This window comes from Hypanus sabinus, chromosome 10 (assembly GCF_030144855.1).
Source record: "Hypanus sabinus isolate sHypSab1 chromosome 10, sHypSab1.hap1, whole genome shotgun sequence".
NCBI classification, from domain to species: Eukaryota; Metazoa; Chordata; class Chondrichthyes; order Myliobatiformes; family Dasyatidae; genus Hypanus; species Hypanus sabinus.
The window spans coordinates 126,437,317-126,456,451 of NC_082715.1; the positions used below are offsets into that span (position 1 = coordinate 126,437,317).

General features: G+C 39.3%; 1 protein-coding gene across 2 annotated transcripts in view; it reads right to left on the reverse strand.

Annotated features, from left to right (window-relative positions):
• mrps5 (mitochondrial ribosomal protein S5) overlaps positions 1 to 19,135 on the reverse strand; it is a 124,798-nt gene that overhangs the window by 19,076 nt on the left and 86,587 nt on the right. For both annotated transcript variants that reach the window (XM_059982905.1, XM_059982906.1), the window contains one exon: positions 7,278 to 7,368. In XM_059982905.1, the coding sequence (XP_059838888.1) occupies positions 7,278 to 7,368 (91 nt within the window). The remainder of the gene's footprint in view (positions 1 to 7,277; positions 7,369 to 19,135) is intronic.

Here is a 19,135-nt window from a genome sequence, read left to right on the forward strand (position 1 = left end):
AGTCCCATGGGAAGATCGTTTGGAAGAGGCCTTTGAAAGGAAGCTCTCGAAGTTCGCAGGACTGGTCAGCAACTTGGGCATCGAGGGAGAGAGGAAGAGGAGAGCCATCTGCAGTGCCACTGATGTGGCAGAGAGGGCCTCAAGGTGGCTGTGGCTCAAGAGAGGGGAGCCATGGAGTCATGTGTAGCTAGCCATCTGGACACAAGCTGGGGTCTGATCAGCTCCAGCCGGGTCACCTGGAGGAGGGTGTATGATGATGAAAGACCCGAAACACATGATGATTCCAGGAACATCACTGAAGATATGTCCAGAGGCATCAGTAGATATATGGACACAGCTGACACCTTCTACATTTGAAGTCTTTCATCCTAAAGAAGTGAATGAAGAGGCAATGGATGCACTGGCTGCCAACTTTCCAAGTTCCCTAGATTCTGGAATGATCCCAGCAGATTTGAAACTTTAATGTAACACCTCTATTTAAGAAAGGAAAAAGACAGAAAGCTGATAATAATACACGAGTGAATCTGCAGATGCTGGAAATAAATAAAAAACACAAAATGCTGGCAGAACTCAGCAGGCCAGACAGCATCTATGGGAGGAGGTAGTGACGACGTTTTGGGCCGAAACGTCGTTATTACCTCCTCCCATAGATGCTGTCTGGCCTGCTGAGTTCTGCCAGCATTTTGTGTTTTTTTATTTTTGCTGATAATAATAGGTCAGTTATTATGAAATTAAGCAAGTAGTACAGGAATAGAACCAACATGGTTTCGTGAAGGGAAATGACTTTGAAGAAATTTGTTGGATTTCTCTGAGAATTGAATGAGGAAATTGGATGATAGGGAATCAGAATAAATAGCTTTCCTGGCATTCTAAAAGGACTTTGATAAAGCGCCATATTAAAAGCTATTACACAGGAGATTTGGGGGTAATATATTTGCATGCTTAGAGAACTGGCTAACAGAAAACACTCAGAATAACTAGGTAATGTTTAGGTTGATAAGCTGCAATTAGTGGTGCAGAATAGGAATCAATGGTGAAATTCAACTATTTATTGTCTGTATTAATGAGAGGTGAAGGACTTGAGTATAATGTGGCAAAGCAAGTTCAGGAAATGATAGTCTTTAAAGGGTTATACATAGGTTATGCAAGTGGGAATAGACTTTGTAGGTGTGAAATTCTGAGGTAATCTACTTTGGTAAAAATAGAAAATCAGAGTATTGTGTAAAGGCAGAGAACCTCCAGATTGCTGCCACACCGAGGAGTTGGTGCCTTCTATATGAAACAAAGATAATCAGCATGTGTAGCAAAGCAAGTAATTAGGAAGGCAAAGATGATAACTTTTATTGTTGTGGGGGAAGGACTATAAGAGCAGTAGGAGTAGATTCTGTGGGTGTAAAAGAAACTCCTGGATGGTATGTTGTCTCCCAGGGTCAGGGATGTCTCAGATTGGATCCACAACATTATAAAAGAGGGCGGGTGAGCAGCTAGAAGACATGGCACATTTTGGTATCGACAACATACAGTTGCAAGATAAAAGTTTGTGAACCCTTTGTAATTACCTGGTTTTCTGCATTAATTACTCATAAAATGTGGTCTGATCTTCATCTAAGTCACAATAATAGACAAACACAATCTGCCTAAAATATTAACACACAAACAATTCTACTTATCCTCATCAATACTGAGTACACCATTTAAGCAATCACAGTCTAGGTTCAAAAAAGTATGTGAACCTCTGGGGGTAATGCCGTCTATAAAAGCTATTTGGCGTCAGGAATTCCAATCAATGAGATGAGGTTGGAGATGTGGGTTGTCCTATAGAAAAAACACACAAAGTCAGGTTACCGACATCGCCTACACTTCTCAAGAAAGATCTGTTTATGTGCACCATGCCTTAATCAAAACAACTTTCAGAGGACTTTAGAAATATTGTAGAGATTCATGAAGCTGGAAAAGCTACAAAAGTATTTTTAAATACCTGAGTGATCATTAATCCACAGTAAAGAGAAACTTTCTTAAATTGGAGAGAATTCAGTACTGTTACTACTTTCCCTAGGAGTGGGCGCCCCAGAGATCACACCAAGAGCACAATCTGCAATGCTGAAGGAGGTGAAAAAGAACTCAAGTGTAACAGTAAAAGACCTGCAGAAGTCTCTAGAACTTGCTAGGATCTCTGTTCATGTGTCCACTATAAGAAAAATACTGAACAAGAACGGTGTTCATGAAAGGACACCATGGAAGAAACCACTGCTCTCCAAAAAACATTGCTGCATGCTAAGTTGCAAAAGATCACCTGGATGTTCTACAATGCTTCTGGCACAGTGTTCTGTGGAAAGATGAGACAAAAGTTCAACTTTTTGACAGAAATGCACACTGCTATATTTGGAGAAAAAAGGGCACTGCACACCAACACCAAAACCTCATCCCAACTGTGAAGCATGGTGGAAGGAGCATCATGGTTTGGGACTGCTTTGCTGCCTCAGGGCCTGCACAGTTATAATCATTGAGGGAACAATGAATTCAAAATTATATCATGACATTTTACAGGTGAATATCAGGGTAGTGGTCTGTCACCGGAAGCTTAATGGAAGTTGCATGATGCAACAAGACAATGAATTGAATTGACTTTATTACTTACATCCTTCACATATGTGATGAGCAGGAAGCCAGGACCAACAGGCCATCAGACTGATTTATGCTAATACAATTGTACTTCTATGCTATGTTGACTGTCCTATTGTACGTACTATGCACATTTACTATGTGCATTTAGATGTAAATATGCAACGTGCAATTTGTAATACATAGTATGTACAGCCTGTTGGTCCTGGCTTTTATGCTGCAGTACTGTTTCCCAGATGGTAGCAACTGCAACAGTTTGTGGCTGGGGTGACTCAGGTCCCCAATGATCTTTTGGACCCTTTTTACACACCTGTCCCTGTAAATGTCCTGAATAGTGGGAAGTTCATATCTACAGATGCTGCCCACACCATTCTCTGAAGAGTCCTGCGATTAAGGGTATACTTAAGGCAGAGATTGATAGATTCTTGATTGGACATGGCATCAAATGGTACGGGGAGAAGGCTGGGAAGTGGGGCTGAGAAGGGGAAAAGAGGATCAGCCATGATTGAATGGCAGAGCTGATTCAATGGGCCAAATTCTGCTCCTGTCTTATGACTATGTATGCAAAGATACAACACAAGGATTTCAGGTAATGAAAAAATGATATAAAAGAACATGCTAGAATGTATTTGGTGTGCATGCTGCCACATTTGGGATTCGCATGCGAAGACAAGATCCTATACTCACTGATTATTGCCTGTTGATGAGTTCACAACTGGTTTCCAGCATGACAACAGCAGGGTTTAAACTTGCTGCCATTACTCACCAGTAATACTAGCGGAGTCCTCAGCACTGATGCAAACCTGAACTGCTTCCCTCTCCAATGTCCCCGCCTGATCTGTTGAATCTCAAGATTGATTTGTCCCTGGTTCCAAATCAATTTCTTCCTTGTTGGTATATTTAATTATATTGTTATTGACATTAATTTTGCACTGTGCTTTAAAGTAAGTGATAAATAAAACTGATTCTGAGACTGCAATAGTGGAGTGAACAAATTTACTTGCTTATCTATTGCTTAGTATTTATGATGCTGGACTGGTCATTGAATCATACAGGACAAAATGGGCCCTCTGGTCCACGCTGACCAAAGTACATGCAGCTAGTTCCATCTTGCTTGCTAATATTCCTCTGAACCAGGGGTTCCCAACCTTTCTTACGCCTTGGACCACGACATTAACCAAGGGGTCTATGGACCCCAGGGTTGGAATCCCTATTGTATACTATCCTTTTATGTACTTATTTAACCACCATTTGAATGTTTTTAGAGGTTGCATGTTCCAATGCTGCCATGATGATTTGTGAAACTGAATGTAAAAAAAATATTTTGGGGTTAGTAACAGAAAAAGATTATCATTTAAAAAAAATAAGAATAGGCATTGGAACTGGAACTATGACATGGAAAATAATTTACTAAGATGGAAGAATTTAGATGTTTTCGATAGATTTGGATAAAGTTTGAGCTCTTTGGAATTATTTCTTGAAGCCAATCGATAACTTCAAAATATCCCATCTGGATCTTAAATAGATCAGAAAAACAACTCCATGAATCACTGGGTTGTAAATGGTCTGTGGAATAAATGGCCTACATGTGCTAAGTGGGCCTTTATGTTCCTAATGTTAATCCCACACACAGTTTTACCTAGATGTGGAAACTACGTATAATTACTTCAGTGTGAAATACTTTTCAAGCATTTTCTGTTGCTTTTGATTTAAACGAATTAGCTGTTCATTTGAATCGGATATGGAAAGAATGATAGACAAAATATTTTCTGTTTGAGATGAGAGAAATCCTAATTGAAGTGTAATAGATCCTGGAAAACTAGATACACTCAGACCCCGCAAAGCACTGACTTGTTACAACGTGGTTATCCAATCTTTTACTGAAATTTTTAAAATATGTTAAAAATTCATTCTGAACAACACTTAAGACTTCTCAAGAGCAGCCCCCATTAAACATTCAATCAGCCAATGAGAGCGCTTTATATACACTCTGAGCCACTCACAGCCAATCACGTATCAGTTCATGCTCTGCCTCCTCCTCACATACAAACATTCTTGCTCCCTCGCCAATTTATTCCATATTGTCTGAAAAACAGCCTGCAACTTCCACTGAGGGCAATACATCTAAGATGTCTAGGAAAAGCATTAGTATTGATGTGGAACTGCAAGTAATACAGCATTTGGAAGCTGTTGAATGTCAGCTTGATGTTGGCGCCTGTTTGAAATTGGCTACATCGATGTTCAGAGCAATTATATTAAGAAAAAAGCAGACAAGATAAAAGCCTTTGCAACGATGACCTCAAAGTTATCATCAATGAAGGTGACTCATTCAAGGAGCCATTTGCTTGAAAAAATGGAAAATAGACTAAATATATATGGGTGGATGACCAAACAATGAAACTTGCCCCCAAGCCAGCTGATAATAATGGAAAAGGCAAAAAGCATCTTCAATCATATTCAAGAAGAAATGTTGATAAGACTCACTGCCAGCAGTGGTTGGTTTGATAGATTTAAACAGCGCCGTAACCTCCATAGCATACGTATCTCTGGTGAAGCAGCTAGTGCAGACAGCAAGGCAGCCAAGGATTTTCCTACAACACTGAAGCCATAATCGAAAAGAATGATTTCCTCCTGAGCTTGTCTTCAATAGTGGATGAAACAGGTCTATTTTGATAAAGAATGCCTTCTTGTACTTTCATTTCCCAAGAAGAGAAACATGCACCTGGGTTCAAGACTGGTTAACTCTCTTGCAAGGAGACAATGCTAAAGGTGACTTCAAGATTAAGCCTATGATTGTGTATCACTCTGAAACATCACGATCAATGAAAGGCATTTTAAAACCATGTCTACCAGTGATTTGGAAATCAAACAAGAAAGCTTGGGTGATGACTGATGTTTTCCAAAATTAGTTTGTTTTTTAATTTTGTTCAGCAGTGAAGCAATATTGTGAGGAGCATAACCTTGAACCTAAAACATTATTAGTGCCTGATAATGTCCCTGGCCACCCTGAGAGTCCTGACACGCTTCGGACCCGCATTCCTGTAGAAGTGGTTTATCTACCATCCAACACCACTTCATTACTCCAAGCAATGGATCAAGGAGTAATATTGAATTTTAAAGCCTATTATCTCTGTCGCACATTCAAGTGACTTCTAGAGGAAACTAAAGGTCAAGACAAACAATCCATCAGGCAATTTTGGAAAAACTACAAAATCATGAAAGCTATAGACAATATCAGAGCAGCCTGGAATGAACAGAGCGTGGAAGAAGCTACAGCCAGAAGCATGCAACGGCATCCCAGGATTTCAGGCCAAACCAGTCATCCAAACATTGTTGAACTGGTCAATGAAGTGGGATTAGAGGAAGTTAATGGAAGTCTTAATAACAAAGAGCTTTGAAAATCGGCAGAGCAATGCATCCCGGTTGAAACTGAGGAAACACTGATGGAGAAGAGGAAACACCAGCAAGGAACCTCACCACAACACTCCTCAGCATTATTATCACCACGATCACACAAATCTTGGACCAGTTCATCGATAATGATCCTGACTGGGAGCAAAGAGAGGTATTCTCGACACGATTTCGTGCTACCAAGAACTGCCTCATGAGAGGAAACGAAGACAGCGCTTTACCTCCAGGGAACGCATCCTCAGTGTTAAGCAGGATCAGAATGTATATTTTAATCAGGATTCATCAGTTACAGTAATTTTAATCAGATAACTACTATATTTTTATGAGTTAATTACTGAATATTAATTATCTGGAGTGTTGCTCTATTTGAGGCATAAACATTTCCAGAGCAATGGGAAATGGCAGGAAAGCTAAAGAATCATTACAGTGCAAGAACCAATTGGCCCATTGTATTTTTGTAAAATCATCACATCAGTCCCTTTCCTTGATCCTTCTCCATAAATTATTTTTCAGGTGACATCTGCTTGCTTTTTGAAAACCCTGACTGACTATGCCCTTTGCAGACAGGAACACTGTCCAAACCCGCATCAGACCTTCTGATGAAACATCAACAATTCTTTTCCCCACCATCGACACTGCTCAATCCCCTGAGTTTACCAGCAGACTTACTCGTGAAGCAATTGAATGTTCAGGCTGGTAGATAGGATGTCATTCATAGGGTTGGCTGCTTTGTCTGAATAGCGAAAATCTCCACACAAGTTAAGACGGAGATGAGGAGGAACTGCTTTTCTCAAAGAGTCGTGAATTTGTGGAATTCTCTGCCCAGGGAAACATTTGAAGCTACCTCATCAAATATATTTAAGACACAGTTGGATATGTTTTTGCACAATAGGGGAATTAAGAGTAATGGGGAAAAGGTAGGTAGGCAAAGCTGAGTTCATGCCCAGATCAGCCATCATCTTCTTAAAGGCGAAGCATGATCAATGGGCCAAATGGCCTACATCTGCCCTATTTCTTTTGATCTTATGCTGGAAACAGGCCAATCTAGGTTGCTGGAGGTAATCTATCAATCATGACTTGTGTCTGGTAGATGGTAGAAAGGGCTTTGAGTGTTATTAGTTGAATCATGGAATTATACAACATGGTAAGAGGGCATTCACTCCCCAGATTTATACCAACCAGGGTTGACTCAGCTATCCAGCAAATGATGTTTCATTGAGGGGTTATTTTGTTTCAACCCTTACCTGCAGCCCCATTTCCATTTCCAACCACGACCAGAGCACTGATTGATCTCTTCCTCCCTTCTTTTGCTGTCATGTTGAAGACACTTTTAACCTGTCAGACAAGAACAAGTTATGTATTAGAAAAGAGAAGACATTTGTGTTTTAGCTTAAAACTTAACTAACAAGGGTCTCTGTTGCAAGAAAATCAGCCCTGCCAAAGGGTTTCGGCCCGAAACATTGACTCCACTTTTTTTCCATAGATGCTGCCTGGCCTGGTGAGTTCCTCCAGCATTTTGAGCAGCACTATATGGTAGATCTGCTTCCATGCCTTCTCTGACAGTGCTGCAATGTGGCAATTAGCAATGCTGCCTCACAGTCCTGGGTCCCAGGTTTGATCCTTTCTCAGGTGTGGAATCTATATATCCTCCCCATGACCATGTGCTTTTCTCCCATGTGCTGTAAATGAACTGAAGGGTTAACTGGCTGCTGTATACAACCCTGAGATTCAGCTGTCTGTAGGAAGACAAATTCTGCATATATACTTTGATAATTAATGTACTTTGAATCTTTTGAATCAAATGCATTCCTTGATAAAGCTAAGTGGTAAACAAAAGAGCAGTTGATGAGCATGTGCAAAGGTCTCAAGGTATAGCAGAATAAGGAGAGGAGGGACCTGACGAATGGGATTGCTTTGCTGGGACCTGGCATGGATTTGATCAGTAAATAGCTTCCTTCTGCATCATGGTAAGAAAGCACATGTCAAAATGAACTGTAAGAATAGCAAGCATACGTATTATCAATATTCTAAACAGAGTGCTTCATGCAGCATGAGACATGAAACCAATTTTACAAAAACAGTTCTGTCCTAAAACTGAACCAAATGTAAAGGTCAGAGTAGACACCTACCAACAATATTACTCAATGATGATAAAGACAGATTCAGGGCTGTTGGCTTTGATAAGTGAAGAGATGATGTAATTGAAGAAAAACATCACAACAGTAAACACTTACAATGCCAAAATTAGAGCTTACATAATTGATAAATATCATATTGTCGCAACACTTTAGAGTAATTAGTTTTGGTGTTATAATGCTTTTTTTAAATGTCACTTGCATAATTTTACAGAGACCTAGTAAGAAATGAAAGTGTGACCTACATCTTGCATGTAAGTCATGGTACTCTAAATGAGGAAGGTGGGTGGTGCTAGCAAAAAGTTATTTCTCCAAAGACATTGTATTAATTTTCTTTTAGTGTGTATTATTAGGCTATTCAGCATTTAGGTGAAGTCACCCAACCATCACATTCAAAACCATTATACTTTAAACGTTCAATCAAGACATGAATTTGCAGCAAGTCTGTCAAAACCTATCTTACAATGAAGACAAAGATTCTACAAAATGCTGATGCCAGGTCTCAACCTGAAACTTTGACTTTCATCTTTTGCCGCCACAGATGCTGCATGACTACTGAGATTGCTGCCCAGATATTTTTATTTTGAAATTACCAACTCCTTCACTAATACTACCAGTTTCTGGATCAATTCTTCACTAAACATGAATCCATCGAAACATGCACAGCCAGCAAATTTTAGCTGTCAAATTTACTTTCAATTACGTTACATTAAGATATATTCATTAACTCTGATGAACAGAACAATAAATGCAAATACAAATCTGGCTGATGAGGCAACAGCTATGCCTGATAATTCTACTGTAAAGGATAAGCTTACATTTTTCACCAGTAAATCTCAAATAGAAACGTACTGCATTTTTTTAAATCACCCAAGCTAAATAAATGGGGCACAGTTTTTGATTGAAAGATCATTCTCTGGGGAGAAGGCAACCCAGAGCAATATTGTGGCCTTTTGCAATCTGACGAAGTGGCTGGGAAACAGAAAGAAGGCTTTTTTCCAAAAACACGATGACTAACTTCATCCCTCCCCCCACCCAAATAAACCCCACCTGCACATTTACAGATGGTATTAGATCCACTTAGTATGGAAATTCATGTGGATAAGCTACATGGGCAGAAAGCGGCAATGACATCATCTGGTACTCAGATATTCCCCAATGGAAAGAACTAGACTATTAGGGAGGATAAATTTAATGCAGGACCTCAACCCAAAACATTTACATTTCATTTCCCCCTATCCCCTATGACGCTGCTCAATCCATGAAGTTCCTTAAGCAGATTGTTTGTTTCTTCTTTTACTAGCATACAGCTGTAGCTATTACAAATGTACGTCATTAAGCAAATGTGCCACTTCTAACACATGTTAAAGTGCTAATTATCAGGGTTCAGGAGACAGTGTCATCATCCCTGCATGGAAGCAAATACTCTTTGCTCAGACTTGCTTACAAGAAGCTAATTACAAAATTTGCTTGGAATTTAGTTGCATACAGTTGTTAGAATCAGTATTGTGCTTAACGCTGTCTTTTACTGCAAGTTGTAGTAACCTCAAAGGAGTTCTCACATTTTCCCAATTCAAAAACTTTGCAGCCATCATGAAATCAGTCATGTCATTCACTCTAGTTCATTCAGGAAGCATCCGGAGGAAGTACAAGGCTGAATTTATGAGCTGACAGATTCCACAGGCACAACAGTAGCTAAGATGTGGAAGGTAAATGCTGCACATGTTTTCATTTCAATAAACTGCAGTGTACACAGACCTAGCTTTTGGCAATGGTTATCAATAAATGGCAACTCCCTAAATGTGGGAAAGAGATAGATGTATTTCATGCAGGCAATATAGTCATCAAATATGATACTTCCTGGATCAATTTAGTGTCAGGCCAAACAATGAGAAGGGATTTCCAATTCTCCAACTTGCTGGGACGAATAAAGACAGAAGATTCAACTTTATTGGTATCATGATTAATTCTTCCGTGATAACACAGGCACAAAGCCCAGTTAAACCATGGTAAGTCTACTGGATACAAAACTGGCTTGAGGGTAGGAAGATTATTTTTCAGTCTGGAGGCCTATGAATAATGGTGTACCTCCAGAGTCAGTACTAGGCTCATTTTCATTAGTCATCTAAATCAGTGATTTAGATGTCAATATAAAAGGCATGGTTAGAAAGTTTGCACTAAAATCGGTGATGTAACAGATAATGAAGAAAGTTATCAAGAAATACAGCGGAGTCTTGATCAACCGGAAAAGTGGGCCGACAGAGGCAAATGGAATTTACTTCAGATCGATGTGAGGCGTTACATTTTTGGAAGACGTATTAGGGTAGAACTTCTACAGTGAATGGTCATGCTCTGGGGCAAGTTGGAAAACAGGGGTACATAGGAGTGCGAGTACATGGTCCCCTGAAAGTGATATCACAGATAGGTTGGGCGGTGAAGGATATTTCTGGCACTCTGGTCTTCATCAATCAGGGCAATTAATATAGAAGTTAGAACATTATGTTGCAGTTGTACAGGACATTGGTGAATCTGCATTTGGAGTATTCTGTTAAGTTTTGGTCATCCTGTCAAAAGAAAGAAAATATTCTGCGAAAAAGAGTGCAGAAAAGATTTACAAGGATGTTGCCAAGACTTGAGGTACCTAGTCATAGAGATTGAACAGGTTAGCACTTCATTCATTACAGCAAGGGAGAATGAGAGCTGATCTAATAAAAAAAAAAGTCAAAATTAATTGAATTGGGTAGAAGGCTATGGAACTAGCTTTGGATTACTCAGGAAAAAAAGCCAAGGTTTACCTATCAGTGTCAGGGATTTTTTTCATATTTTAATGAGGTCCTTCCTTATTGAATTTTTATCTAATAAAATCAATTGCAATTTTCTGCACCTTTTCCAGTGCCTGTATTCTGAAATTAATACAGGCAAATTCTGGAAATATTGAGGTGATGTAACATCTGTGGAGAAAGGAAGGAGGAATTAATGTTTCAGAATTAGTCCTGATGAAAGGATAGAATGAAACCTGAATTTTCTGTCTTGAGTCACACCCTGAGCTGTGCTGCCTCCTATTTAATTTCTAGCTTAGTTTCATTCATTTGATGTTTAGTGCCCTATGAATTTTTACACAACCTTTGTGGAAACCCATTAATCCGAAAATTACTGTCAGCCTTCCATCAGCTTCAGAAGGTGCTTCTTTCACGATGAATGTGACTTACTGAATTTGACCTATGTGCAATTGTTTAAGTTTAACCAAATGGCATTTAATTTCAGAGTAAATCCAACATGACACCCTCTGTTTTTACTGGATTCCTTATTTTAGTGTAAAAAAAAATTCAACTTAAGTCTGGTGGATAAAACAGCCTCTGCTGAGGAAGATGCAAATGCTATAGACTTCAGCATCCCCCTCTCGGTTTCTCTACAGTCATGTATCAGGGTATTTTCTTAACAGCTTCATGATCTAGATTACAGTTTAATTAAAGCTTTTTAGAGTTAAAGAGTCAAACAGCACAGGAACAGGCCCTATGGCCCAACTTGTCCTTGCTGCCCAAGCTGCCTTCCTGAGCTAGTTCCATTTTCCTGCATTTGACCCATATCTCTCCAAACCTTTCCCATCCACGAATCTGCCCAAATGTCTTCTGAATGCTTTAATTTTACCTGCCTTTACCAATTCCTCTTTCAGCTCATTCCATATCACCAGCACACATTATGTGAAAATCTTGCATCTTATGTTCCTTTAAACCTTTCACCTTAAACCCATGTTCTCAAGTTGTGGACTTAACTTGGGGGGAAAACTGTGTCTAATCATCTTATCTATGTTTCTTACAATTTTCATAATTCTCTTTAAGGACACCTCTCAGCCTCCTGCACTTCAGGTAAATCAGTCCCAGCCGATCCAGTCATTTCTCATAACTCAAGTAATCCAGTTACGACCACATGTTTGTGAATTTCATTTGCACCCCTTCTAGCTTCATCATATCCTTCCTCTAGTATTGTGACCCAAATGGCACACAACATTTTCAGATACTAGATACAATAACTGGTTGCACAAAGTATTTGAAAATCAGTGAGAACATACACTCGATATCAATATGCTTACTTCAAAGAATGAAGGCAGTTTTGTTAGGCAAGATCTAACTTCATCTTTGAATTGAGATTCAAAAAATTACAGATGCTAAAATCTGTGCATGTCTAGTACCCTCTGAGTTTATTCTAAATTCATCAGTTCCTTCAGCTTATTACCGTAGAGGGAATCCTGAGATACCATATAGAAAAAGCTCACCTTAATGCCTTTTATAAGATGTTGCAATATTCAAACTAGCTGTCTAACATGCCTTTGTAACTGCACCTGTAAGGCATCTTTTATACAAGCTGACTTGGCTTATGACAAGTGAAGTACAACCTATGCAAATCTTTTCTTACATTATAGATTAAAATGCCAGTATCATCGGTGTAGGAATGTCAAACATCAGCTTGAACTCCTGACATCCAAGTCATATTTGATTAAGCATCTTCAGCTTTTATTGTATTTAGCTTAATTGCTCGAGAAGCTCCTTTATGCATGAAACAATCCATTTTTAATCAAAGATAAGGTGACGAGCATAAATGATAATTGCACCACCCCGATTGCTCTCTAAGCAATTTTAGTTCATATTTCCTCGCCAAAAGGGCCTGGTTCCTTGCTGTATCTCACTTACTCTAATGTGCTGACCATATAACTGCTTCTCTGAAAATCTTAAATCTTCAACCAACTGAAACTGAAAGGTTGGTGTTTAATGGGAGATTTCCCCAAGTGCTTTCAAAGATAATTTTTTGGAAAGAAGCCTGAAACTTTACATAAAAAAAACATTGCTTGCAATTAACCAAATTAAAGAAAAAGCTTTTCTGAGCTGAAATCTAAAACCTGATTGGATGGCCTCTGAGCTAGAATTTTGGGAAAATGCTGGCAAGTGTTCGGATTTTATCATATACATCTGCTGCCACACAAGCCTTCTTTTAGCCTCTTGGCTGCAGCAGACGACCACAAACGGAGGCTATTCTTAGACCACCACAACAAATTAGTGATAGCTGAATCAGCATAGCTTTCCCCACCTTCAGCTGGTTGCATATTTCATAAAGAAGTTGCTGAATTCAACTGAACTATTTCTATCAAGGAGCCACATGGGAAAAGGTGGTTAAAGACTTACTACTAAGTTCAAGTTTATTGCCATCTGACTGTAAATGTACACAACCAAACGGATCTACATTCCTTTGGACCACAGTACACTCACAAAACATAAAACAAAATATTACCACAAATAAGTTCTGTAAAACGTTTATTTTTTTTTTATTTAGAGAGACAGCATGGAACTGGCTCTTCTGTCTCAAAGAGCTGCAGCACCCAGCAACCTATCTATTTACCTCTAGCCTAAACACAGAACAATTTACAATGACCAACCAATCTACTAACTGGCACATCTTTGGAATGTGGGAGGAAACTGGAGCACCCGGAAGAAACCCATGAGCTCAGGGGAAGGACGTGCAGACAGTTGGAATTGAACTCTGATGCTCCGAGCTGTAATAGCGTCCTGTTAACTTTGAATAGAATTCAAACTACATGTACTGCGCAGCATAGGCAAACATTAAACAGCAACAGTACAGTAGATGATTTGCTGTCCTAGTGTCAAGATCTTGGTGGTGGCAGGGAATTCATTAGTCTTACAGGCACGAGGGAAGAAGCTGGATAGATATTTCCCAAAAGAAGTATTCTAAAGGCAGAATAGTGCAATTGTGGCTGACGAGGGAGGTCAAAGCCAGCATAAAAGCCAAAGAAGGGGCATATAATAGATAAAAATTAGTGGGATGTTAAAGGATTGGGAAGCTTTTAAAAACCAACCAAAGGCAACTAAAAAGATCATAAAGAAGGAAAAGGTGAAATATGAAGGCAAGCAAGTCAATAACATTAAAGAGGATACCAAAAGTTTCTTCAGATATATAAAGTGTAAAAGAGAGGCAAGGGTAGATATCAGACTGCTGGAAAATGATGCTGGAGAGGTAGTAATAGGGGACAAGGAAATGGTGGACAAATGTTAATTGAGGAAGACACTAGTAATATGCCGGAAGTTTGAGATTGCCAGGGGACAGAAGTGCCAAGGAGATGGAGCTTGAAAAACTGAAAGGTCTGAAGGTAAATAAATCACCTGGACTAGATGGTGTACACCCCAGAGTTATGAAAAAGGTGACTAAAGAGGTTGTGGAGGCATTAGTAATGATCTTTCAAGAATCAATGGATTCTGGAATGGTTCTAGAAGACTGGAAAGTTGCAAATGTCACTCCACTGTTTTAAGAAGGGAGAGAGACAAAAAAAAAATGGAAATTACAGGCCAGTTAGTCTGACTTCAGAAGTTGGGAAGATGTTGGGAGTTGGCTGTTAAAGAATTGTTTACAGGGTGCTTGAAGGCACGAGGCACATAAGCGATAATCAGAATGGTTTCCTTAAGGGAAAATCTTGCCAGAAAAATCTGTTAGAATTCTTTGAAGAAAGAACAAGCAGGATAAACAAAGGAGAATTGGTGGACATCGTGTACTTGGATTTTCAGGCAAGGAGCCATACATGAGTCTGCTTAATAAGTTAAGAGCCGTGGTATCACAGGAAAGATACCAGCATGGATAGAGCATTGGCTGATTGGCGGGACGCAAAGAGTGGGAATAAAGGGACCCTTTTCTGGTTGGCTGCCAGTGACTAGTGGTATTCCATGGGGGTTTGTGTTGGGACCACTTCTTATGTACGTGTCAATGATCTGATTGACAGAATTGACGACTTTGTGGCAAGTTTGCGGACGATACAAATTTAGGTGGTTTTGAGGAAGCAGAGAGGTTATACAAGGACTTAGACAGATTAAGAGAACAGGCAAAGAAGTAGGAGATGGAATACAGTGTCGGGAAGTATATGGTCTTGCTTTTTGCTGGCAGAAATAAAAACAGACTATTTTCTAAATTGAGAGAAAATTCAAAAATCTGAGGTGCAAAGAATCTCGGGAGTCCTCGTGCAGGATTCCCAAAAGGTTAATTTGCAGGTTGAGTCTGTGGTGAGGAAGGCAAATGCGGTTAGCATTCATTTCAAGAGGACTAGAATATAAAAGCAAGGATGTAATACTGAGAATGAATGTAGCCTTACAGGATTTGCTATGGTGCTCCTGTAGACAGTTGTTAGAATGCAGGCGGAGAGTCTTGCACACTCCTCAGAAAGTGTTGACGCTGCTGTGCCCTCTAGATTAATGAGGTGGTGTTGTGGGTCCATTATGGGCACACCAAGGAAGTTTATGCTCTAAACACTCTCCATGGCAGAGCCATTGACGTGCAATGAAGAGTAGTTGACCCGCGCCTTTCTGAAGACTACAAACATCTCTTGTATTAACTGCAATAAGTCAACTATATAATACCTGAAAATAAAAAGTAAAGCTGCTAGAAACTTGAAACAGAAACGCTCAGCAAGTTAGGCAGCATCTATGACCTGCTGAGAATTTCCTAGTATTTTCTGTTTTTGTATATAATATCTTTTAATTTCTTGCCTCTGCATCGTTTTGGTATTTAAGATCATAAAGGCCATAGACACGGTAACTACACACCCTGTTGCAGTTGGGGAATCAAGAACAAATACAGTACAATTGTGGTCAAGGTACAGGCAAGAAGAGGTCTGGACTAATCTATCCACGAGTTCAGATCCCACCACAGCAGATGAAAAAATTTAAATTCCAATTGACTAAATAAAAATAATTGGAATTAAAAAACAAGACTGGTAATTATAAAATTACTGGATTTCATTAAAAAAATCTGGTTCAGCAAGGCTCTTCAGGGAAGAACATCTGCTGTCTTAACCTAGAATGGTCTGTGTGTATGTGTCTACAGATCCACCAATGTTCTGATCTTCAGTTTGAGGACTATTAGTAACTGCTAGCCTTGCCAGTGATGTCCACATCACAGGGATTGAAGAGATCAGCAATCTACTGGTCTTTGATACAGTTGACTGCATCAGTAACTTCCAAAGTACTTTATACAGTGGATTTCAGAAAACATAGACATCCTTTTGGAATCTAGTATCAAATGCTGAAACAAAAGGTCTCTACCACCCAAGAGCAGTAACAAAAGTTCTGATGGAGAGCATTTTTCTTTTAGTTCAGATTCTTAACTCTTGTAGTTTTCTCTTTCCCTTTCATCAAACAGTAATGCTTACCCGTTCTTTGGATAGGAGAGCAACTGGCTCAGCAGAATGCTTGTTGATCTGTCAACCTTCTGAATATCTGTGCGTCCACCTACGTGATTTTGCTAAGTAATCACTACCATTTTCCAATGTACACAGCACTTGGAGACTGTCTCGCTCCTTTCAGATTCAGTCAGCTCTGATGTTTATCAATACATTGGATAGCAGGAAGGACATGGATATTATAGCCCTGCTCTCTGATAATTTCAGATACAGTGTGAATTATAGAACTGGATTTGATTACTACTAACGTAAAAAAGTTTTTCTGTATTAAATAAGAAAACATCTCTATTTCCCCCATTTATTTACAGCCATGTACTGTATATAACAAATAGGAGAATAACATTGTCATTATCTTGAATGAAAGAAGACAGATGGAAGAAAGACAGCTTGAGAGATAAAGTGAAGATATACCTAAAACAAATGGAAACCTAGAACATATACTGTGCTCCTGACATGGTGACCTGTGAGAAACACACTCTAGTGTACCTTTGAATGTATCTCTTGTACACTAAATCAAGGAACTAGCAAGGCATATATACCCCCACACTCAGCAATCTATGGATGGAATTCCGATGGGCAACAAGTCGATTTGCCTTTGATGCCAGAATTAGAAAGGAGCAAAACTTCTGGGAAGGTTCAACTGGCAGGAAGAGAGTTTGGATAGCTTAATGAGTGGCTTAAAATACGATCTTGTTCTAAACAAAACTAGTTTGTCAGAGCCACCATGGTTGTAATGTTGATCTAGGCATTGGCATCAGTTAAACTACATCATCAGCCCAGCACAAAATCAGAAGGGTATTCTTATATTTGTAACTGATGGCTGTAAGATCAACAACTATCTAACTTGTTCTGTTAGCTACATCAGCTAACTTAAAATAGCAATGGCAAGAGAAACAATTGCTGCTAGATAAATAATGCAGAGGGACTTGAAGATCACAAAGAAAGGACATTTTAGTCAGTACCTTGCAGCCAAGATGGGCACAGTCTCAGAAAAGAAGGACGCCACATTTGAACAGAGATGATGAATTTCTTTAGCTAGAGGATGGTGGATCTATGGAATTTATTGCCACAGACAGTTGTTGACGCCAAGTCAGTGGATATTATTTAGAGTAGAGGTTGATAGGTACTTGATTAGAAAGAACATCAATGGTTATTGGGAGAAGGCAAGAGAATGGGGTTGAGAGGTTAATTTTGCTCCTATGCCTAATGATCTAAGAATGGAGAAGAGGTCAAGGACTGCAAAGCAAGACAGCAGTCTAAACACTTCTACACAGTCATTCTCGTTGATACACATGCCTCTAACTCCATTCTGCAATTCACTGTCCATCAAAATCTTAGTGGTACTGCAGCACAGAAAAGATCACCCAACAGGTGGAAAAAATAGGTCTCCGGAGCAGAGGAAATCCCAACAAGGCAGAGAAATTCTACTAACATGAATTCATTCTGTCATGTCGGAAGACGAGAGCATACTTGGAGATTGCAGTGAAGCTTGTGTCCATTCTCATGATTGGAGACAAGTCTGAATGCAGTAATTTTAGGTATTCCTGCAATCTGCTGAAGATGTTCTCACTATAATCCTCTTCAGCAGTGTAAAAATTCCTTCCAGAATCAGTATAGGTTACAGCCATGAAGTGGCACAATGGACACATTCTAACAAAAATGATACTAGTAAGGGATCAACTACTGAAAGATTAAAAACTGATAAAGAGGATGACTCACAGTCTTGGGAAGCTTACCTGTGAATAGAATTGTGCAATCTGATGATCTAACAAATTGCCACTTTTCAAATAATTTGTTCTGTTCATTCAAAAGTATGGTCAACTTTCCACACTGTAACTCCTAACACATGGTTTTCATTTTCACTGATTGTAACAAGTTGCCTTAAGACCATTAATGCTTTAATGCAAATTTTCCAAGCAAGCATAGGCATGATATACTGCTACAGAACACGAAAGCTTGGAGCACGTGATGATAATAGAAGTGAACTAAGTTATTGTCGTACTTTATGGAAGTGGCAACATCTTTGTGATTTCTGCAAATACTGACTATAAGGAAGGAATCCTGAAGTTACTGACAATTTTCAAGTATAGTTCCACAAGTCGAACCTACCACTGCAACCAAGATAAATCATTTGGAAACATAACTAGTTAAAATATTTGTAAACCAGTCTCACTCTAAAATAATCTGCAAGTTTTAATGCTAGCAGTACATGGTCTCAATGAGTTTTAAGAGTACAAGAAATAAGAGCAGCTGTGTGCCCCGTGAGCCTGCTTCTACTCCACCACACTATACAATCACTGGGTACACTGAAAGCAGAGGTCAACTGATTCTTGATTAGTAAGGGCATTAAAGATTCTGGGGAGAAGGCAAAAGAGGGGGGTTGTGAGGGAAAATAAATCAGCCGTGATCAAATGACAGGGGCATATTCGATGGGCTGGATGACCTAATTCTGCACCCAGGTTTTATGTTCTTTTTCCAGCTGACTGCAAGTGCAAGGGAAACATAAGAGACATGAAGAAAGTTATAAAAGACTATTTACACTGTTATGACAAGAACAATAAAATCTAATAATAAAAAACCAGTTGCAGCAAAGAACTGTGAAGCATTTCAAATATGTGTTTCATTCTTCTGGTTTACAATATCATCCAAACAATAGGCTGAAGTGCTGCAGCCTATTACTCTGTATAAAATGGACTGGAGTCAAGCTTACTGGATCATTAATACGGATAACCAG